This window comes from Mauremys mutica, chromosome 20, assembly GCF_020497125.1.
Source record: "Mauremys mutica isolate MM-2020 ecotype Southern chromosome 20, ASM2049712v1, whole genome shotgun sequence".
Classification (NCBI taxonomy): Eukaryota; Metazoa; Chordata; order Testudines; family Geoemydidae; genus Mauremys; species Mauremys mutica.
In genome coordinates, this window is record NC_059091.1 from 22195819 (window position 1) to 22217860 (window position 22042).

The following is a 22042-nucleotide window of genomic DNA, read 5'->3' on the forward strand; positions in this document are numbered from 1 at the left end:
CACTAACCCTGGGCCCCCGACCCACAGAGGGGCTAGAGCGGCCGCGTGGGGGGTTGCTGGGATCGGGGCGCTGTAGGGGGCCCGGCTCCGAGGGGAGGGCCCTGGGCTGGAGCCGGCTGGGCTTTAACCCGCGAGCCCCCCAGGGCGCCCCCCGGCCCGGCGGCTACGGCTACGGCTACGGCTACGGCTACGGCTACGGCTACGGCTTCCCCTCCTTCTTCCTGGGGCGGCCGCGGCGCTTGGTCTTGGCTTCAATGAGCTGCTGGGACTGGCGCTTGAGCGCGGCCCGAGTCACCACGTCGCCCTCGTCGCCGCTGGCGTCCTCGTCTGGGGGCGGAGACGGGGGGCCGGGCTGGCGGGGGGCAGAGCGATGCTGCGCCCCCCCCACCCGCCTGGCGCTGCCAGCCGGCCTCGCCCCCCCATCCCCGCCCCCCTCACCCCACAGAGCCACCCCACCTCGCCCCCAGCCCCCCACTCCCAGCCCCCCACCCTGCCAGCTCCCCTCACCCCCACAGAGCCACCCCACCTCGCCCCCAGCCCCCCACTCCACCTCTCCCCCCAGCCCCGCCCCCCTCACCCCCACAGAGCCACCCCACCTCGCCCCCAGCCCCCCACTCCACCTCGCCCCCCAGCCCCGCCCCCCTCACCCCCACAGAGCCACCCCACCTCTCCCCCCAGCCCCCCACTCCACCTCGCCCCCCTAACCCCCCAGAGCCACCCCACCTCGCCCCCAGCCCCCCACTCCACCTCGCCCCCCTCACCCCACAGAGCCACCCCACCTCTCCCCCCAGCCCCACTCCCAGCCCCCCACCCTGCCAGCTCCCCTCACCCCCACAGAGCCACCCCACCTCTCCCCCAGCCCCACTCCCAGCCCCCCACCCTGCCAGCTCCCCTCAGCCCCACAGAGCCACCCCACCTCGCCCCCGCTCCCCGCCCCCCTCACCCCCACAGAGCCACCCCACCTCTCCCCCAGCCCCACTCCCAGCCCCCCACCCTGCCAGCTCCCCTCACCCCCACCCCCACAGACCCACCCCACCTCGCCCCCCAGCCCCGCCCCCCTCACCCCCACAGAGCCACCCCACCTCTCCCCCAGCCCCACTCCCAGCCCCCCACCCTGCCAGCTCCCCTCACCCCCACAGACCCACCCCACCTCGCCCCCCAGCCCCGCCCCCCTCACCCCCACAGAGCCACCCCACCTCGCCCCCAGCCCCCCACTCCACCTCGCCCCCCTCACCCCACAGAGCCACCCCACCTCGCCCCCCAGCCCCACTCCCAGGCCCCCACCCTGCCAGCTCCCCTCACCCCCAGCCCCCCACTCCACCTCACCCCCCTCACCCCCACAGAGCCACCCCACCTCTCCCCCAGCCCCCCACTTCACCTCGCCCCCCCATCCCCGCACCCCTCACCCCCACAGAGCCACCCCACCTCTCCCCCCAGCCCCCCACTCCACCTCGCCCCCCTCACCCCACCTCGCCCCCCCATCCCCGCACCCCTCACCCCCAGAGAGCCTCCCCACCTCGCCCCCAGCCCCCCACTCCACCTCTCCCCCCAACCCCGCCCCCCTCACCCCCACAGAGCCACCCCACCTCGCCCCCAGCCCCACTCCCAGCCCCCCACCCTGCCAGCTCCCCTCACCCCCACAGAGCCACCCCACCTCTCCCCCAGCCCCACTCCCAGCCCCCCACCCTGCCAGCTCCCCTCACCCCCACAGAGCCACCCCACCTCGCCCCCAGCCCCCCAATCCTCCTCACTCCCCTAACCCCAGTGTGCCAACCCACCTCGCCCCCCAGCCCCACCCCCCTCACCCCCACAGAGCCACCCCACCTCGCCCCCCAGCCCCACTCCCAGCCCCCCACCCTGCCAGCTCCCCTCACCCCCACAGAGCCACCCCACCTCGCCCCCAGCCCCCCACTCCACCTCACTCCCCTCACCCCACAGAGCCACCCCACCTCTCCCCCCAGCCCCCCACTCCACCTTGCCCCCCTCACCCCCACAGAGCCACCCCACCTCTCCCCCAGCCCCGCTCCCCTCACCCCCACAGAGCCACCCCCCCTCGCCCCCCAGCCCCGCACCCCTCACCCCCACAGAGCCACCCCACCTCGCCCCCCAGCCCCACTCCCAGCCCCCCACCCTGCCAGCTCCCCTCACCCCCACAGAGCCACCCCACCTCGCCCCCCAGCCCCACTCCCAGCCCCCCACCCTGCCAGCTCCCCTCACCCCCACAGAGCCACCCCACCTCGCCCCCCAGCCCCACTCCCAGCCCCCCACCCTGCCAGCTCCCCTCACCCCCCCCGAGCCACCCCACCTCTCCCCCCGCCCGCCACTCCACCTCACCCCCCACCCTGCCAGCTCCCCTCACCCCCACAGAGCCACCCCACCTCTCCCCCAGCCCCCACGCCACCTCACCCCCCACCCTGCCAGCTCCCCTCACCCCCACAGAGCCACCCCACCTCTCCCCCAGCCCCACTCCCAGCCCCCCACCCTGCCAGCTCCCCTCACCCCCACAGAGCCACCCCACCACGCCCCCCAGCCCCACTCCCAGCCCCCACCCTGCCAGCTCCCCTCACCCCCACAGAGCCACCCCACCTCTCCCCAGCCCCGCACTCCACCACTCCCCCCACCCTGCCAGCTCCCCTCACCCCCACAGAGCCACCCCACCTCTCCCCCAGCCCCCCACTCCCAGCCCCCCCCCGAGCCAGCTCCGGTCACGCCCACAGAGCCACCCCACTTCTGCCCCAGCCCCCCACTCCACCTCACCCCCCACCCTGCCAGCTCCCCTCACCCCCACAGAGCCACACCACCTCTCCCCCCAGCCCCACTCCCAGCCCCCCACCCTGCCAGCTCCCCTCACCCCCACAGAGCCACCCCACCTCTCCCCCAGCCCCCCACTCCCTCCCCCCCACCCTGCCAGCTCCCCTCACCCCCACAGAGCCACCCCACCTCTCCCCCAGCCCCCCACTCCACCTCACCCCCCACCCTGCCAGCTCCCCTCACCCCCACAGAGCCACCCCACCTCTCCCCCAGCCCCCCACTCCACCTCACCCCCCACCCTGCCAGCTCCCCTCACCCCCACAGAGCCACCCCACCTCTCCCCCCAGCCCCACTCCCAGCCCCCCACCCCACCTCACCCCCCAGCCCAGGTGCACCTTTGCCTCCTCCAACCCGGAACTGACCCGCCCCTGCCCCACACTCACCGTAGTACATGTCCTGCTTCTGGGCGACGGGCAGCTTCACCCGGACGTTGGCGCTGGGCAGACGCCCCTCCAGGTTCGCGTGGAACTGCAGGAGAGGGCAGCGTGAGTGGGGCCGGGGCCGGGGGGGGGCGCCTGGCCCAGCCCGGGGGGGGGGGGGGGGCGGGATGGGCCCGGGGGCAGCTCCAGCGAGGTGGGGCTGGGGGCGGGGAGGGGAGCCCTGTCCCGAGCCCACCTCCTCCTCGGCGATTTTCTGCAGCAGCTCCCTCTGGTCCTGGTCGCTCAGCTCGGCCTGCACCTTGAGCAGCTTCTCCTCCGTCTCCGCCAGCAGCTCCAGCACGTAGTCGCCGGCGGCCTTGTCCGGCGGGGCCCCAGCAAAGCGCCCGCTCTCCTGGGGGGACAACAGGGCCCACCGCACGGGGAAACTGAGGCACGAGTGCAGGCAGGGACTAGCCCAAGGTCAGAGGCTATGGCAGTGGCAGAGCTGGGGATAGGACCCAGGAGTCCTGCTCCCCAATCCCAGCAGTGCTCATGGCGGCCTGCGACTCACCAACCCCCTCCCCTGCGTTTAGCCCAGGGCGTGGTCAAGGGGCCCCCTGGTGGCGATACCAGGCAGCGCAGGGTCGGTCTGTATCCGCCAGCCCCTTCCTCCCGCAGCCCGGCCTGGCCCCGGCCGCCTGCAGGGGGCGCTGTGCCAGGGGGCGGCGCTGTGCCAGGGGGCTGCCCTCCTGCTCACTCACCAGCTGGATGTGCTGCACCTTGCTGGCCAGGTGCTCCACGCCCGCCTTCGCCACCAGCAGCACCCGCGTCACCTTGTCCAGCTGCCGCTTGGCCACGTCGCGCTGCGTCTCCTCCTGGCGCAGGTGAGCTCGCAGCTCCTCCAGCAGGCGCTGGGCCCTGGGCAGGGGGCATCAGGGCCGTGGGTACTGCCTACCCCGGGGCAGGGCCGGGCCAGAGAGCTCCTGCCCTTAGCTCCGGCGAACACAGGGGGAGCTCTTGCTCCCAGCCTCCCCCCCCCCCGCTCTAACCACTGGCCCCCACTCCCCTCCCAGAGCAGGGGACGGAACCCAGGAGTCCGGCTCCCAGCCCCCCAACCCCACTCTAACCACTGGCCCCCACTCCCCTCTGGCAGCTGAGAACTGACTCCCAAAGAGCCCTTCCCCCCACGTACTGAAGGGCTGGGGGGGGGACTCCTGCCTCTACACACCAGCGCGGTGGGGGGGGGGGTTGGCAGCTCACCCCGTCACCCGGGCCTCCCCCGAGTAGGTGAGGCCCTGCAGCTCGGCCTGCAGCGCCTCCTCCTCCTCCCGCAGCCGCACCAGGGCCTCCTCGTTCTGCGTCGTCAGCTGCTCCAGCTGCTGGAAAGTGTCTCCTTGGGCCAGGAACCGTCTCACCACATCCTGCCGGGGAGGGGGGGTAGGGGGGTGTTAGAGCCCCCCAGGGCCACGGCCAGGCCCCTTCCAAAACACAGCCACCTCTGCTGCTCCCCTCACTCCAGGACTCCTGGGTTCTCTCCCCAGCTCTGGGAGGGGAGTGGGGTCTGGTGGTTAGAGCAGGGAGGGGCTGGGAGCCAGGACTCCTGGGTTCTCTCCCTAGGTCTGGGAGGGGAGTGACGTCTAGTGGGTAGAGCAGGGAGGGGCTGGGAGCCAGGACTCCTGGGTTCTCTCCCTAGGTCTGGGAGGGGAGTGACGTCTAGTGGGTAGAGCAGGGAGGGGCTGGGAGCCAGGACTCCTGGGTTCTCTCCCTAGGTCTGGGAGGGGAGTGACGTCTAGTGGGTAGAGCAGGGAGGGGCTGGGAGCCAGGACACCTGGGTTCTCTCCCCAGCTCTGCGAGGGGAGTGGGGTCTAGTGGCTAGAGCGAGAGTGGGAGGGCTGTGCTGTCCCACCCCCAAAGAGAATCAGTGTGTGGGGCGAGACAAGGGCACTTCGGTGCCCGGCTGGCAGGGACAGCCAGGGGCCTGGCACCCATGGCCACCCGACTGCTCGCTGTCCCCGGCAGGGGGCCGGCGCCCGCGGCTCGTCCCGCTCCGGCTCTGGCCCCCGAGAGAGCTTGGCTGTCAGCCCGCCGTCGCCATGGCAGCGGCTCCGGGTGAGCGGCGTGGGCCGGGCGTGAAGGAGACCTGCCCGCTGGCACCGCCCGGCTTCCCAAGGACCTTGGGAGGTGGCACTGCCCCTCCTCCCCGGAGACAGGGAGCTGGGGGGTGGGGCCCCGCTGGCCACAGGCCCCAGGTCAAAGCCTCCTGGGTTGGGGGGCGATTTCTGAGTGGGCCCCCCCCCTCCGCTGCCGGGGGGAGCTGGCGCGTGACTGGCGGGCAGGTCATTTGGCTCGTGGGGGCACAGGCTGGAGGAGGTAATGAGACTGGCCAGAGGGCCCCCCCTCGCTACCCTGGATCGGGACCAAGGCCTATGCCGGGGGGGGGGGGGGTTAGAGCCAGGACTCCTGGGTTCTGTTCATGGCTCGGGGAGGTAGTGGCGTCCAATGGTTAGAGCAGGGGGCTGGGAGCCAGGACTCTGGGAGGGGAGCGTGTCCTAGTGGTTAGAGCCTGCGGTGGTTTCGGCTGGGCAGTGCCGGGGACCAGGGGGGCGCTGACGGGGGCAGAGCCCTCCTCAGCCTCTCACCCTGGAGTTGGTGACGCCGGTGGCCACTCTGATCTTCTCGAAGGTCTCCTCCACCGCCGCCGCCGTGCCCAGCAGCTGCTTGGCGCGGAGGCCGGTGCCCTTGCTGCGCTGGGTGTCGCTCAGCAGCTCCTCCGTCTGCAGGGGCAGGCGCTCCCGCAGGGCCTGGGGAGAGAGGCGGCGCTCAGAGCCCCCCGCAGGCAGGCCCGGGCCAGGTCGCGGCCCTCACCAGGGCCTGGGTTCAAATCCCGCCCCGGGCTGCAGCGGCTTGGCTGACACCCCGCCCTCCGCCGGCTTTGTGGGGGAGATGCTGACCGCGCCCCTCCCCGCCCCCTGCTGGCCGTGCAGGGGGGATGCTGACTGCGCCCCCCCCCTGCCCCCCGGCAGGGGGGCGCGGACACCCGCCCCCCTGCCGGCCGTGCGGGGGGAATGCTGACCGCGCCCCCCCTGCCCCCTGCTGGCCGTGCGGGGGGGATGTTGACCGCGCCCCCCTGCCCCCTGCTGGCCGTGCGGGGGGATGCTGACCGCGCCCCCCTGCCCCCTGCTGGCCGTGCGGGGGGGGGATGCTGACCGCGCCCCCCCTGCCCCCTGCTGCCCGTGCGGGGGGGATGCTGACCGCGCCCCCCCTGCCCCCTGCCGGCCATGTGGGGGAGATGCTGACCGCGCCCCCCCTGCCCCCTGCTGGCCGTGCGGGGGGGATGCTGACCGCGGTGAGTGGAAGCCCGGATTGCCGACTGCGGCGCCATTCGTGGGACAGGCCTGGATGGTCTCACGTGAACCCCTGAGGGTGGCCCCGGATCCAAGGCAGAAGGTGTCTCCCCCCATCCCCCCCTACCTGCAGCTGAGCAGACACACGGGGAGGGGGGGCTGGCATGATGCACTGCTATGGTGGGAGCGGAGTGGGGGCTAGTGGCCAGAGCAGGGGGCTGGGAGCCAGGACACCTGGGTTCTCTCCCAGCTCGGGGAGGCAAGCGGGGGTAACAGTTATGAGCTGGGGTTGCTCTGCTGGGGAGCTACTGCTGTCCAGGGTGGGTGCCATGTACCCCCCCAGCCTTACCCGTCTCTCCGCCCGCTCATTCTGTGCCCTCCTCTCCTCTGCCTGCTTCTTCAGCTCCGTCAGCTTCAGCTCCCGCATGTACCTCTCCTGGTAGATGCTCTCTTCTTGGAGCTGGAGCTGCTCCTGGACGGGGGGGCAGTTAACGCTGGGTCAGCCCCCAGGGAAAAGCCGGGGTGCAGGGCAAAGATCAGTCCAGCACACGCTGCTGGTCACAAGGCCACAGGTGGGGGACGGGCGGGACGGGCGCCCGGGTCCGAGCTGGGACGGAGCGGGTGGGCGCCGGGCGGGACGGGCGCCCGGGTCCGAGCTGGGACGGAGCGGGTGGGCGCCGGGCGGGACGGGCGCCCGGGTCCGAGCTGGGACGGAGCGGGTGGGCGCCGGGCGGGACGGGCGCCCGGGTCCGAGCTGGGACGGAGCGGGTGGGCGCCGGGCGGGACGGGCGCCCGGGTCCGAGCTGGGACGGAGCGGGTGGGCGCCGGGCGGGACGGGCGCCGGGGTCCGAGCTGGGACGGAGCGGGTGGGTGCCGGGCAGGAGGGGCGCCGGGGTCCGAGCTGGGACGGAGCGGGTGGGTGCCGGGCGGGAGGGGCGCCGGGGTCCGAGCTGGGACGGAGCGGGTGGGTGCCGGGCGGGACGGGCGCCCGGTGCCGAGCGGGGACGGAGCGGGTGGGTGCCGGGCGGGACGGGCGCCCGGGTCCGAGCTGGGACGGAGCGGGTGGGTGCCGGGCGGGACGGGCGCCGGGTCCGAGCGGGGACGGAGCGGGTGGGCGCCGGCCGGGGAGCGCCCGCGGGACCGACCGGGGCCGGAGCGGGTGGGCGCCGGCCGGGAGGGGCCCCCGGGTCCGAGCTGGGACGGAGCGGGTGGGCGCCGGGCGGGACGGAGCGGGTGGGTCCGAGCTGGGACGGAGCGGGTGGGCGCCGGGCGGGACGGGCGCCCGGGTCCGAGCTGGGACGGAGCGGGGGGGTGCCGGCCGGGAGGGGCCCCCGGGTCCGAGCTGGGACGGAGCGGGTGGGTGCCGGGCGGGACGGGCGCCCGGGTCCGAGCGGGGACGGAGCGGGTGGGTACCGGGCGGAACGGGCCCCCGGGTCTGAGCTGGGACGGAGCGGGTGGGTACCGGGCGGAACGGGCCCCCGGGTCAGAGCTGGGACGGAGCGGGTGGGTGCCGGGAGGGACGGGCCCCCGGGTCTGAGCTGGGACGGAGCGGGTGGGTGCCGGGCGGCACGGGCCCCCGGGTCTAAGCTGGGACGGAGCGGGTGGGTGCCGGGCGGGACGGGCGCCCGGGTCTGAGCTGGGACGGAGCGGGTGGGTGCCGGGCGGGACGGGCGCCCGGGTCTGAGCTGGGACGGAGCGGGTGGGTGCCGGGCGGGACGGGCGCCCGGGTCCGAGCTGGGACGGAGCGGGGGGGTGCCGGGCGGGACGGGCCCCCGGGTCTAAGCTGGGACGGAGCGGGTGGGTGCCGGGCGGGACGGGAGCCCGGGTCCGAGCTGGGACGGAGCGGGTGGGTGCCGGGCGGGACGGGCGCCCGGGTCTGAGCTGGGACGTAGTGGGTGTGTGGGTACCAGCTGCGATAGGCCCATGGGTCTGACCTGGGTACTGGGCTAGAATGACCCAGTGGCCTGACCTGCTGCAGGATGGAGGAATCCCCATCTCGATGCCCCAGGGGTCTCATCTGCCCTGGTGGCCCCCATCCCTGCGTTTCCCCCAACCCCTGACGGCCCCCCAATGGTCCATCTCCTGGCAGCTCCCCGCCCACACCCTGGTGCCCCCCGTCCCCTGCCCATACCCTGGCAGCATCCCGCGTGGCCTGTGCCTCCGTGTTCATCGCTTGCAGGCCATGGAGCTCATGGTGCAGTCGCAGGATCTCAGCTTCCAGCGCATCCAGCTGGGTCTGGGCTGTCAAGCTCTCCTCCTGGGGGGGGAGACAGTGTCAGCTCCCCCCGCGCCCCCCCCCACTGTGCTCCCGAGGGCAGGGACATGCTTGGATTGCAGCCAACCCCTGGGCACCTGGACCCAACCCTGCGGGTCCCCGGGGGGGGGAGGGGCTCGGCTGGGATCCCACCGCTCCGGATCCACAAGCTGGAGGTGTGTGGGGGGAGCAGGCCCTGACCCCAGAAGCTCAGGGGATGGGGGGGGATTTCTCTGTCCAGCCCATGCCCGGCGGCCCCCACCTGCATGTGAGCTTTGAGCTGGCGGTACAGGCCGGTGACATGCTCTGCCTCCTCCACCTTCAGCCGGGCTTTCTCCAGCCGGTTCTCCAGCCGGCGCAGGGTCTGGGCGGGGAGACGAACGGCGCTGAATGAGCCGCCCGCACACAGCGGGGCACCGATCCCCGCGGGAGCCAGGCCCAGGGGCTCCCCGGCTTTGGATCAGGCTGTGGGGAGGCCCCCCTTGCCCTCCCCAGGCGGCTGAGGGACCCCTTGCCCCCAGAGCGGGTTGAACCGAACCCTCGGACTGGGGCATGCCGGGAGCGGCGGTGCTGCAAACGACCCCGGCTCTTACGGCCCCGGCAGGCTGCAGGGCCAGCCGGCTGGGAGGAGCCGGTGCCCATCCCGGAGCCCAGGGCACCCTCCCGTCACGCCCTCTTGGCCTGCTGCAGGGCAACCCCGGGCGCCAGGGCCGCTTTGATCCCCAAATACCCCCCACCCTGTGTTTTAGAAACAGCCGCATCTGCCGTTTCTTTAGCAAACGGAGAAGCCGTGATCTCGCCAGACTCCAGGCAACCTGGGGCAGGGCGGGCAGCTCTCAGCACTGCAGGAGGGGCAGGTTACGCCCCCTCCCTGCTGCCCGTGCCGACTCCCGGCAGCAAATGTCTCGTGCTTGCATGGGGGGCGGGGGGGTGGCTTCTCTTGTCCCTCCCAGAGGCTCATGGGAAGGAGGCTCTGGTCCGGGATTCCAGAGACCAGGGTTCTAGTCCCAGCTCAGCCACAGCCCCGCTCCGTGCCTCAGTTTCCCCACCCGTGAAACAGGGCCAGAGATTCTGACCCTGAGAACTGGGGCAGGCCCATGAGAGCAGTGAGGGGCTCTGTCTCCCTCCAGTGGCTGGTCTGTGTCACAGGTTTAGGAGTTTGCTGCAGCCGCCAGGCTCAGACAGGAGAGCTGCCTAACCACTAGGCCATGCTGCCCCCCCTGGTATCACACGAGAGACATGCGGGGGGGGGGGAGACAAGGGGAGCCCAAGGACACAGTGAGAGGTTAGCGGCCAGCAGGATGGGCGGTGCCCAGCCAACAAAGTGGCCAATGGTTTGCGACTTCCCCGGGCTGATCCGCCTCCCGCACCCAATGGGGCAGCAGCTGGTTCCCGAGCCTCCCCGCCCTCCTTGCCCCCACACTCTGAGCATGAGCCAGGCCAGAGATCCCGTAATACACCTACTATTAGTGCACAGCGCCTGGCACAGTGGGATCCTGGGCACTATCGTAATACACCTAATAAATCACATTCAGCCCAGACACGAAACTCCCCCTCCAGCTAAAGCGCTGGGTGCTGAGAGGGTGAGTGCCGTGCTGGGGTCGGTGTGAGCCCCCCCAGCCCCCACCCGAACCCCCCTCTCACCTTGGCTGCCTCCGCATCCCCTTCCTCCACCGCCTGGGAGCCCCGGGCCTCCTGCACCTTGGAGTCGTACTGCAGCTGCAGCTCCTCCAGCCGCCGCTTCCTCACCTCCACCTGGTGCTTCAGGTCGTTGAGCCGGTTGATCTTCTCGCAGAGCCGGTGGTTGATGACCTCGATGGCACCCTCGGGAGGAGGGAAAGGGCAAATCGTACAGGGCGGGGTGTTCTCAGCTCCCGCTGAAATCACCCTACCAATTCGTCGCCCTCAACTGGGCTCAGAGCTTCCCACCCATAGCCCCCTGCTATCCCAGCCCTGCCCCCCAGCTCTGCCAGTGCCCCTCAATCCCGACCCGCAGCCCCCTGCTAGCCCAGCCCTGCCCCCCAGCTCTGCCAGTGCCCCTCAATCCTGACCCGCAGCCCCCTGCTAGCCCAGCCCTGCCCCCCAGCTCTGCCAGTGCCCCTCAATCCCGACCCGCAGCCCCCTGCTAGCCCAGCCCTGCCCCCCAGCTCTGCCAGTGCCCCTCAATCCTGACCCGCAGCCCCCTGCTAGCCCAGCCCTGCCCCCCAGCTCTGCCAGTGCCCCTCACTCCCGACCCGCAGCCCCCTGCTATCCCAGCCCTGCCCCCCAGCTCTGCCAGTGCCCCTCAATCCCGACCCGCAGCCCCCAGCTACTCCCGCCCTGCCCCCCTTCTCTGCCAGTGCCCCTCAATCCCGACCCGCAGCCCCCTGCTAGGCCAGCCCTGCCCCCCAGCTCTGCCAGTGCCCCTCAATCCCACCCACAGCCCCCTGCTATCCCAGCCCTGCCCCCCAGCTCTGCAAGTGCCCCTAAACCCCACCCCCAGCCCCCTGCTATCCCAGCCCTGCCCCCCAGCTCTGCCAGTGCCCCTCAATCCCACCCACAGCCCCCCGCTATCCCAGCCCTGCCCCCCCAGCTCTGCCAGTGCCCCTCACTCCCTACCCACAGCCCCCTGCTCTCCCCGCCTTCCCCCCCAGCTCTGCCAGTGCCCCTCAACCCCACCCACAGCCCCCTGCTATCCCAGCCCTGCCCCCCAGCTCTGCCAGTGCCCCTCAATCCCACCCACAGCCCCCTGCTATCCCAGCCCTGCCCCCACAGCTCTGCCAGCCCCCCTCACTCCCGACCCACAGCCCACTGCCATCCCAGCCCTGCACTCCTCTGCTGATGCCCAATTTCTCTCTTTTTCCCTCCTAGAAACGTGGGCCGGGTGACTGCTCATCCATAGCCTTGACCAGCTGGGCTGGCAGCCTGGCACGAAGGACGGCATAAAGCACCCACATACCTCTCCACTTTTATTTTTCAGCGAGGCCTTTTCGGCAGCCCGGTCCCGGAACACCTCTTTGATGATCTGTGCATCTCCCTGCAGACAAAGAGACAGTGGCCGTCACCCTCAGAGCTCCTCGGGCAACGTCACCCCTCCCAGGTGACTCTTCCAGTCCTGGCACATGGATCTGCAAAACAGAGCTCCCGATTCCTGGACACGTCGCCCCCACTGTCCCTCAGTCTGGTGACAAGCAGACAAGGTGAGTGGCAATGTGGTAGCAGCCTGGCAACACAATCATGGGCCAGGGCTCCATTGTGCTGAGCACTGGACTTTATATTAGATGTATCACGATAGCACTTAGGCACCCAAGGCATGGGCCAGGACCCCATTGTGCTAAATGCTGTATGTTATTTATTAGGTGTATTATGGCAGTGTTTAGGCACCCCAGTCATGGCGCAGGACCCATTGTGCCAGGCGCTGTATCTTATTTACTAGGTATATTACGGTAGCGTTTAGGAGCCCGTAGTGCCGGGCGCTGTATGTTGTTTATTAGGTGTATTACGGTAGCGTTTAGGAGCCCGTAGTGCCGGGCGCTGTATGTTATTTATTAGGTGTATTACGGTAGCGTTTAGGAGCCCGTAGTGCCGGGCGCTGTATGTTATTTATTAGATGTATTACGGTAGCGTTTAGTAGCCCGTAGTGCCGGGCGCTGTATGTTATTTATTAGGTGTATTACGGTAGCGTTTAGGAGCCCGTAGTGCCGGGCGCTGTATGTTATTTATTAGGTGTATTACGGTAGCGTTTAGGAGCCCGTAGTGCCGGGCGCTGTATGTTATTTATTAGGTGTATTACGGTAGCGTTTAGGAGCCGGTTGTGCCGGGCGCTGGATGTTGTTTATTAGGTATATTACGGTAGCGTTTAGGAGCCGGTTGTGCCGGGCGCTGTATGTTGTTTATTAGGTGTATTACGGTAGCGTTTAGGAGCCGGTTGTGCCGGGCGCTGTATGTTGTTTATTAGGTGTATTACGGTAGCGTTTAGGAGCCGGTTGTGCCGGGCGCTGTATGTTGTTTATTAGGTGTATTACGGTAGCGTTTAGGAGCCCGTTGTGCCGGGCGCTGTATGTTGTTTATTAGGTGTATTACGGTAGTGTTTAGGAGCCCGTTGTGCCGGGCGCTGTATGTTGTTTATTAGGTGTATTACGGTAGTGTTTAGGAGCCCGTTGTGCCAGGTGCTGTATGTTGTTTATTAGGTGTATTACGGTAGCGTTTAGGAGCCCGTTGTGCCAGGTGCTGTACAGGCACAGAGCACAAAGCCAGTCCCGGCCCCCGAGAGTTTATCTAGGTCACTGGGGGAGGGCTCAGAGAAGAGCGCCGAGACGGATGAAAGGATTAGCCATCCTGCCCGATAGCCGCAGACCCCAGGAGCTCCATCGGGGCCATTTCACAAAGCGCCGGTGCAGGGGCGGTGGGATCCCGATTTCGAGGTGCCTGCGTGGGGAACAGCAACAGGATCATAGGAGCTCCCCGGGCCAGAGCCAATGGCTGGAAGCTGCAGTTAGCCCGACACAGACTGGAAATAGGTAGCACATTTGTAACCCCATGGGAGCAATTCGCCAGGGGCCGCGGGGGGCTCTTTTTTCTAGCTCTACCCGGAGTTAACTCAGGGCCGTTCTGCGGCCGCCGTTCTCCAGAGCTCGGCCTAGACAATCGCCATCGTCCCCTGGCCCTGGCGTGAGGGCACTGAGTACGCCAGGAGACAGCCGCTCAGAGAGCCGGGCAGCGAGACGGTGCCGGCCAGCGGGCTCAGCTCACCGGCTGCTAGCTCGCGGGTGGAACACTTTGCTCCAGGAGGCAGATCTCAGGCACATCCTGCTGAAGCAGATATTTGGTTTCCCCTTTTGTCACCCACAGCCTGGTGGGGCGAGGGAAGGGGGGGGGGTTGCCACCAACGCTGCTCTGGAAAATCCTTGACAACAGGTAGGTGGCAGGTGAGCTGAGGCCATGGCCCATCGTGCTGACCAAAGCTGTCGGTTTGCTTCCGCCGCCCCACCTGCCTGCCTGTCGCCACCTGTCGTCTCCTGTCTTATAGTTAGATAGGGAGCTCTCTGGGGCAGGGCTGGTCTCTCTGTTCTGTGTTCATGCAGCGCCTGGCACAACGGGGTCCTGGGCCATGGCTGGGGCACCTCGTCGATACTGTAATACACCTAATAAATAACGTACAGCGCCTGGCACAACAGGGTCCTGGGCCACGGCTGGGGCACCTCATCAATACTGTAATACACCTAATAAATAACGTACAGCGCCTGGCACAACGGGGTCCTGGGCCACAGCTGGGGCACCTCGTCAATACTGTAATACACCTAATAAATAACGTACAGCGCCTGGCACAACGGGGTCCTGGGCCATGGCTGTGGCCCCTAGGAACAGCTGCAATACACCTAATAACATACAGTACCTGATACACCCTCCACCTTCACACATATTCCCCAGCTTCACACCCCTCTACACTCCCCTGCACCCTCTTACATCCCACCCCCATAGACCCTCACATCCCCCACACCCTCAAAATAACCCCCACCCACTCCCACACACTCACATCCCCAAAATAACCCCCACCCACCCCCACCGACCCTCATGCTCATCACCCACCCACTCCCCCACATACACACCCCACCCACCCCCACAGACCCTCATGCTCACGTCCTCTACCCATCCCCCCAAAATAACCCCCACCCACCCCCATAGACCCTCACACCCACTTATACCCCCCACATACCCCCCACCTGCACACACACACACACCCGCACGACCCTACGTCTTCCGCACCCGCACACCCTAAGACGCTCTGCCACACCCTCCTAAACCTCCCGCCCGCCCAACCCCACGCAAATCCCTCAACACTGGACCACATCACGAGCTGAAAGAAGCCTCTGAGTGGGGGGCTGCTGCTCTCCTGCTCCCGGGCAACCGAAGCACACCCTGAAGGGAGCCGTCGTGCCGCAGGCTCTGAGCGCCCTGCCACCCCCGGGGGCTGCTCACCGCCAGGATGGCTGCCAGCTTCTTGTGCAGCTTTTTGTTCTCCTGCCGCAGTGACTGGATGGACTCCCTGTTCTTCTTGAGGGTCCACTGGGAGTTCTCGTAGAAAGCTTTCCGGTCGCCCTCTACCGAGGGTGCAAAACAACCCCAAGTGGGGAGTTACCAACAAGTCCCGGCAGCCGGGCCACTGCCCGTCAGCCCCGCGGCTCTCCCAAGCTAAGCATGGCCCGGCAGGGTGACCAGACAGAAGGTGTGAACAATCGGGATGGGGGTGGGGGGTAATAGGAGCCTATATAAGAAAAAGACCCCAAAATCTGGACTGTCCCTATAAAATCAGGACGTCTGGTCACCCAATGAGTTGAGAAGGAAGCACTGATGCAGATGGAGAGTCACACGTGGGGACCTCTCCCCCATCTGAATGCTGACACCCGCCCTGCCCCCCCCCCAGGACAGACACCCCCACCCTCACCCCCCAGTGCGTGCAAGCTGCTGCGGAACAGCTACGTACCTAGGAGCTGTATCTTATTCTGCAGCTCTGAGATCTGCTCGTGGACTGGGGGCTTCACGCCCGCAGGGCTCAGCGTTGCAGGCATGGTGATTGCAGCCCCCTGGCACTAGGGAGGTGCTGGAGAGCAAGGTGGCGAGGCACAGAGGCACGCTAGGGCGGTCAGAGGAGCACCCTGGGCAGGGAGAGGAGCACCCGAGAGCAGATAGGGAGCACCCTAGGGCAGATGGGGGGCACCCTAGAGCAAATGGGGGTACCCAGGGCAGGGGGAGGGGGCACCCTAGGACAGATGGAGGACACCCTAGAAGAGATGGGGGCACCCTAGGCAGGGAGAAAGGGCACCCTGGAGCAGATGGGGGCACCCTAGGACAGATGGGGCACCCCAGGGTAGGTGGGGGCACCCCAGGGCAGGTGGGGGCACCCCAGCGGGTGGCTCCACTCCTCTCAGTGCCCCGAGCTTCCCCCGCCCCCCAAGCCCCGCCGGGTCCCGCCCTGCTCCCCTGCAGCCGCCTCTGTGCCCCTCCAAGGCCCTGCTCCCCATTCAACATCCTCCGCCCAGCTCGCCATGGCAACCAACTCTGATACAAAGCCTCCCATTGGCCGCCAGGGCGCGGGTCCGGCGGGGCATGACGGGAAGAAGGTCACCGGGCTCTGACCCGGCCTCTGAGTGGGCGCTAGGTAAGCGGGCTGCCCCATCCGCCGCCATCCAGTGGGGCAGGGGGAGACTGGGAGACATCCTCCTCCCCCACCTCCCCGGTCCCCCTTGCGATTATTGGCTGGACCACTTCCGCCACATTCAAGGTGGCCGCCAAACCGCGGCGCATTCAACACCATCATGGTTAGAAGGAGGGGAAGGGTCAGGTACTTCCGCCACATCCAAAATGGCCGCCCGCCAGTGGGCCAGGGCGAGCACTGCCACTCTCAACATGGCGGCCCGAACACGCCGTTTCCTTTGTCTCTCCCGCCTCCATCCTTCTGCGGGCGCCCAAGCGGATGTGAGCCGCCGCTGACTTCCGGTTTCTCTGGCGTGGACCCTGGACCCTTCTCCACGGGGATTCCGCCCCCTCCTCGGGTACCGGGGGGCTGGCCCGGTGGGGGCGGGGCTGGAGCGGTGGGGGCCTCGCTGGCGGGAGGGGCGAGCCTGGGTCTATAGGGGCCCTGGTGGGGGCTGAGTTCCATTCCATAGGGGCCTCCATGGGGCAGAGGGGAGCTGGATCCATGGGGGCCGCAGTGGGGCTCTATAGGGGCCGCAGTGGGAGGGGCTGGGTTTCTATAGGGGCCGGGTCTATAGGGGTCTCTGGGGGATGGATGGGGCCGGGCTGCATCTATGGGGCCGCAGTGAGGGGTGGGATCTATAGGCGCCCCGATGGGGGGGGGTAGCTCAGTTCTATAGGGGCCTCCATGGGTGAGAGAGCGGAGCTGGGTCTATAGGGGCCTCAGCGGGAGTGGGGCTGCTATGGGGCTGCGGACTGTGCCCCTGGGTGGGGAAGGAGCTGGGGAGGGCGCTGCAGGCACTGGGCTGCCCCAGGGGCGTGTTCCTACAGGGGCCTCTATGGGATTTGAGCCCCCCGGGAATGGTGCAGAGGAAACAACGGGCTACGCGGACTCTCTCTTCTCCCCTCCCCACCAGGATCTGCTGCCTCTGCCTGTGGATCATGCTGCTGCCGCTGCTGCTGCCCGCGCTGAGCGCCCTGGCCTCTGCCGTGGAGGTGAAGCGACCCCGGGGTGTCTCTTTGACCAGTAAGTCACCAGGAGCTGCCACACAGTCCCATACTGAATTGGGTCCCTGGCCCTTTAAAAAGTGCGTGGGGGCGGGGCTAGTTAAAGGAAATGCCCCTTTGTGGGCAGAGCTGCTGCATCCACCCGTGCACCTCCACCATTGGCCAGCGGCTCTGAGTTTCATGGATGTTCCGGGCCCCATAATCCCCCTCCAAGGCAGACGGTATTTAACTAGATGGGGAAACTGAGGCACAGAGCAGGCGAGTGCTTACCCCCAAGGTATTCTGGGAAATCGGGGTCCGAGCCAGGACTAGAGCCCAGGAGTCCTGAATTACCACCCCTGCTTTAATCACTAGACCCCCCAAGCCCCTCCCAGAGCTGGGAATAGAACCCAGGGGTCCTGACTCCCAGCCCCCCTGCTCTAACTACTAGCCCGCAGCTCCACCTGTGAGGCCTGGGGGACCGCAGCAGTTGAGTTGCTTTCTGTTTGGCAAGCGAGGGTGGCAGAGTAAAAGCTCTGCAACCTGGTCGTTAAAATCGGGGTGTTCTTAATGAGCCGCCCCTCCTCTCTTGACTGCGGGCGCCGTGGTGGTGGCGGGGCTGGTGGGTGACAGCTTGTCCTAGTACTTGGGTGGGGAAGCGCAGGCCCCGAGAGGGAGGGGTTGTGGGTGCATCTCCACAGATTCCCCCTTCCCTGTCACGTCTCCGGTTCTCTCCCTCCCAGACCATCACTTCTACGAGGAATCGAAGCCGTTCACCTGCCTGGACGGGTCCTCGACCATCGCCTTCGAGTGGGTCAATGACGATTACTGCGACTGCCAGGACGGCTCGGACGAGCCAGGTGGGTGACGGGCCGGAGAGCCCCACTGCCGGTAAGGCAGCAGCCTGCCCCGCCCTGGCGCTCGCTGCTGCGTTGGTGTGGGGCTGTGCCCGCCAAGGCAGGTCCTGTCTGAAAGAGCAGGGGGCACATGGGCGAGTTGCGGGGAGAGGACACGAGGCAGCTGCGGGGGGCATGATGGGAGGCACGAAGCAGGGAGGAGAAGAGGGGACTGAGGGGGTGTCGCTCACTCCCCTCAAGCGTGGCTCAGCACGTCTCATCTAGTCAATTCCCTGCCATCGTGGGGGCCCCGGGGACACCTCGGCCTCTCCTGGTCTCTGCCCGTGGCACAGCTTAGGCCTGAAATCACGTCCTGGGGGACGGTCCCCAGCCTGTGCTGGCCAGGAGGACAGGCCAGGTGACCCCTTCTGGCGTTCGATGCGCTGAAATAAGCCTCGCGTTGCTCTGTCCTCGCTACCGCTGCGCTCGGAGGCTGCACTAAGCGCGCCCCGTGGCTGAGCCGCGCGGTGGGTGCTGTCCCAGGGAACTGGGGGAGAATCTGCCCTGGGGGGGTGGGGAGACGTTGGAGGCCTGTCAGCCCCCTGCAGCCACGTTGCAGACTGGTTGGGCTGGCAGGCTACGCCAGCGGGGGGGTGGGGTGTAGACAGGACTCAGGCTAGGTCTGCTGTGAAGCCCGGCCCTGAGGGCGAGGAGACTGGGCAGCTGCCCGCTGCGGGTCTGTGCTCTGCCAACCAGCAGGGCTGTTGTGTGTCTTTCAGGGACCTCGGCTTGCCCCAACGGCCGGTTTCACTGCACCAACGCCGGCTACCGGCCGCAGTACATCCCCTCCTCCCGCGTCAATGACGGCGTCTGCGGTAAGCTGGGCCGCTGCTGCTCGGGGGCCGGGGGGTGGCGCTCTGCCTGGGGGCGCAGGGTGGGGCCCTGACAGCCGCTCTTCTCTCGCTTTCAGATTGCTGCGACGCCACGGACGAGTACAACAGCGGCTTCGTGTGCGAGAACACCTGCAAGTAAGAGCAGCCCGCAGGCTGGGGATCAGAGTCGGCTGGGGGGACTGGATGGCTCGGGGGACGTGGGGCCTTTCCCCTCTAGGGGGCACCAGCTCCAGTCTAGCCCTGGAGGTGGAGAATGGGACACGGGGCCGTTCCCCTCTAGGGGGCGCCGGCTGTGATCTGGCCCGAGGCCGGGGAAGTGGCTGGCTGGCTCAGGGCCCCTCGAGGGCTCCGTTTCCCACTGAGTTGCTCCCCTGTGTTTAGTGCCTTGTCCCGGGGGGTTCAGTCCAGTACCCAGCACGTGGATGTCGGCCCACAGAAATCGCCACCCGAGCTGGCACCCCCCGTCTCAGCAAAGCAGCCAGGGGTCGGTGGGGCCCTGGGGTGGGTGACTCCTCCAACCCAGGGCTAAGCTGCTGCGGGGTGGGGGAGCCGAGCAGGGACGTGGCTTTTTACCCCGTCAGCTCCTGGGGGAAGCTTAAGCTTCGGCTCCTATCGCGGACAGTAAAATGGACCGGGGAAGGCTCGTCCCTGCTCAGCTGGCCCATCCCTGCGCCAGCCCAGTAGCCAGCTGCCGCCTGGGGCGTCCCACCTCCGCTGCACCTGCTCACACAGCCCGTGACCACACGGTGCCCCTCTCTAGGGGCCGCACCCGTACGGGTGTGAGGCCCAGCCCCGGGGGCTCTCCCTCCGGCAGCAGAGCTCACGCCCTTAGATCCAGCGCTCCCAGGCTCGGCCCCTGGCGCCGCTGGCTCACGCGGGGGCCTCTCGCCTCTCCCCCGCCCCGTGCAGAGAGATGGGCCGGAAGGAGCGGGAGGCGCTGGCGCAGATGGCAGAAGTGGCCAGGGAAGGCTTCCAGCTCAAGCAGGTGCTGATTGAAGAAGCGAGCAAGGGCAGGGAAGACAAGCAGGTGAGGAGATCGGGGAGCTGGGCGGGTCCCTGCCCTGGTGAGACCAGCCGGGTCGTGGGCATGGAGCCGCCCCCGGGGCCCGGCTGCCGAGGAGGGAGCTGAGAGCAGCATCGGGAGCGCGTCAGCGTCGCGTGCTTGGGTCCGTTGATGCCGCAGCCCCGTGGCAGTGTGAGCTGTGAACCCGCCCCGGACGCGGTTCCTAGGCCGTGCCGGGCCCGCCTGGCTCTGCAGCGTGGCTGTAGCCGTGGTGAGGGAGCGTGGCCCAGGGGAGAGGCCGGTTCTGCTCCCAGCCGCGGGGGAGGGGGCGGTGTAGGCTTCAATCCGGGAGGGGGATGGACGGGGGATCAGGACTCCGGGGTTCAGTTCCCAGCTCTGCTGCTGGGCGACCTTGGGCCAGTCGCTGCATCTCCCCCGGTCCCCTGCCTGTGGAACAGATGATCCCCGCAGCGGGTGATGAGGGTAAATCCGGGGCAGGAGGGTGGAGCTGCGGCCTGAGGGCCTGAGCCCCCTAGCTGGGCAGGGGCCACTGCTTGGTGACTGCTGAGCGGGACGGGCCCGGCCTGCTCCCCACCCCCCGCCCCCCACGCTGAGCGGGACGGGCCCGGCCTGCTCCCCCACCCCCCACGCTGAGCGGGACGGGCCCGGCCTGCTCCCCCACCCCCCACGCTGAGCGGGACGGGCCCGGCCTGCTCCCCCACCCCCCACGCTGAGCGGGACGGGCCCGGCCTGCTCCCCCACCCCCCACGCTGAGCGGGACGGGCCCGGCCTGCTCCCCGCCCCCCACGCTGAGCGGGGCGGCCGGTCTGCTCCCTAACACCCCCACCCGCCCCCTGTGCAGAGGACACTGGCGGAGTTACAGGAGGGGAGGAAGTCTCTGGAGGAGCAAGTGGAGACGCTGAGATCGGTGAAGGAGGCAGCAGAGAAGCCAGAAAAGGAAGCCAAGGAGATTCACCAGAAGAAGTGGGAGGGTGAGGGCAATGCCTGCTCTGGGGCAGGGCGAGGGCTCTGGGGGAGAGGGAGGGCGATGCCTGCTCCGTGGGGCTCTCGGGGAGGGGGAGGGCTCTGGGGGAGAGGGAGGGCGGTGCCTGCTCCGTGGGGCTCTCGGGGAGGGGGAGGGCTCTGGGGGAGAGGGAGGGCGGTGCCTGCTCCGTGGGGCTCTCGGGGAGGGGGAGGGCTCTGGGGGAGAGGGAGGGCGGTGCCCGCTCTGTGGAGCACTGGGGGGGGGAGGGTGCCCGGCAGGCTGTGTGGGGCTGGGAGTATTGCTGTGAAAGGCAGCAGGGCCCAGTGGGCAGAGCACCGGGGCGGGAGTCGGGCTCCCCTCTCCCAGGGAGTGCAGCAGACTGGTTAGGTCAGGGAACGGGGCGCCAGGCCCCCTGGTTCGGTGCCTTCCTCCGGGAGAGGAGCGGGGACTAGTGGGGAGATGGGGGGGATCGGGAGCCGTCGGGGGGCTTTGCAGGCTCCGTCCCCGTCCCCTTGTCCCTCTCGCAGGGACTCCTGCCGCCTGTTAGCAAACCCGGCTCCGGGCCCTTCCCAGCTGGGGCCACGCGGCTGAGCCCTGGGCTGGGACTTGGGGAGCCGGGTTCCAATCTCGGCTCCGACAAGTCGCTGGCTCCCTCGGGGCCGCAGCTCCCTGGCGTCAGTGCGGTGCCCAGCGTGGGGGCGCCCCCCAGGGGGACGCAGGGGCAGGGGGGCCGCGCCCTAACCGCAGCTCTGTGGCTGGTCTCACACAGAACAGAAGGCGGCCGAGAAGGCGGCGCAGGAGCAGGCCCGAGCCAGCGACGCCTTCCAGGAGCTGGACGATGACGGGGACGGCCTGTGAGTCTGGATCTGGGGGTGGGGGGGTGAGCAGTGCCCCCTGCCTGTGTGTGCTCTGTGCCCCCCCGGCCCCCCAGCAGTGTGTACCCCGGAGCAGGGCCTGGCCTGGCGGGTGCCTGTGCCCCTCACAGAAGTGGGTGAGGCTGAGACCAGACCCCCCTGCAGATGCCCGTGAACTCTGCCTTCGATCCCTGCTGCCATCTCCCCATCGCCAGTCTCCCCCCGGGCCAGAACAAGACCCCCGGTGCTGCTGGGATAACCTGCCCCAGGCCAAGATCCCCCCTGCCCCGGCAGAGCTCGGGCGATGCCTGGGGAGCTCGGTTCAGCAGGCGGCCTGGGGCTCGTTGCTGGGCCAGGCCAGCGCTGGAGAGAGGTGGGGGGAGCCGGGCGCACTGAGCAGCCGGGCGAGGGGCGCGGGTCAGAGGTGACCCACCCGTGTGGGTCGGTGAGGTGCCAGCAAGTCCCAAAGGAGATTGGCAGAGGGGCATCTGGGGCAGGCGCCTCTCCAGCTCCTTGGGCCCTCGCCAGCCGGGGGCCCTCAGA

The 22042-nt window shown here is 68.7% G+C and overlaps 2 protein-coding genes across 4 annotated transcripts in view; one reads left to right on the top strand and one right to left on the bottom strand.

Annotated features, from left to right (window-relative positions):
• Positions 1 to 15457, bottom strand: ODAD3 (outer dynein arm docking complex subunit 3). Its single transcript, XM_044994883.1, has 13 exons — positions 15232 to 15457; positions 14727 to 14848; positions 11707 to 11784; positions 10413 to 10592; positions 9031 to 9132; positions 8646 to 8771; positions 6864 to 6986; positions 5810 to 5971; positions 4431 to 4591; positions 3932 to 4088; positions 3427 to 3582; positions 3195 to 3279; positions 1 to 327 (listed from the first exon to the last, which is right to left on the bottom strand). Exons 1-13 carry the CDS (start codon positions 15314 to 15316, stop codon positions 200 to 202), a joined length of 1665 nt encoding a protein of 554 aa, XP_044850818.1. The 5' UTR covers positions 15317 to 15457; the 3' UTR covers positions 1 to 199.
• Positions 11924 to 22042, top strand: part of PRKCSH (protein kinase C substrate 80K-H) — a 27240-nt gene continuing 17121 nt past the window's right edge. Inside the window, exons 1-8 of one of the 3 annotated variants that reach the window (XM_044994885.1) lie at positions 11924 to 11947; positions 16859 to 16968; positions 17672 to 17788; positions 18544 to 18639; positions 18735 to 18792; positions 19567 to 19684; positions 20523 to 20652; positions 21415 to 21499. In XM_044994885.1, the coding sequence (XP_044850820.1) occupies positions 16884 to 16968; positions 17672 to 17788; positions 18544 to 18639; positions 18735 to 18792; positions 19567 to 19684; positions 20523 to 20652; positions 21415 to 21499 (689 nt within the window). In that variant the 5' untranslated portion in view covers positions 11924 to 11947; positions 16859 to 16883. Of the gene's footprint in view, positions 11948 to 16148; positions 16301 to 16858; positions 16969 to 17102; positions 17208 to 17671; positions 17789 to 18543; positions 18640 to 18734; positions 18793 to 19566; positions 19685 to 20522; positions 20653 to 21414; positions 21500 to 22042 lie in introns of those variants that run through there. The other 2 variants (XM_044994884.1, XM_044994886.1) reach the window with 2 other exon arrangements.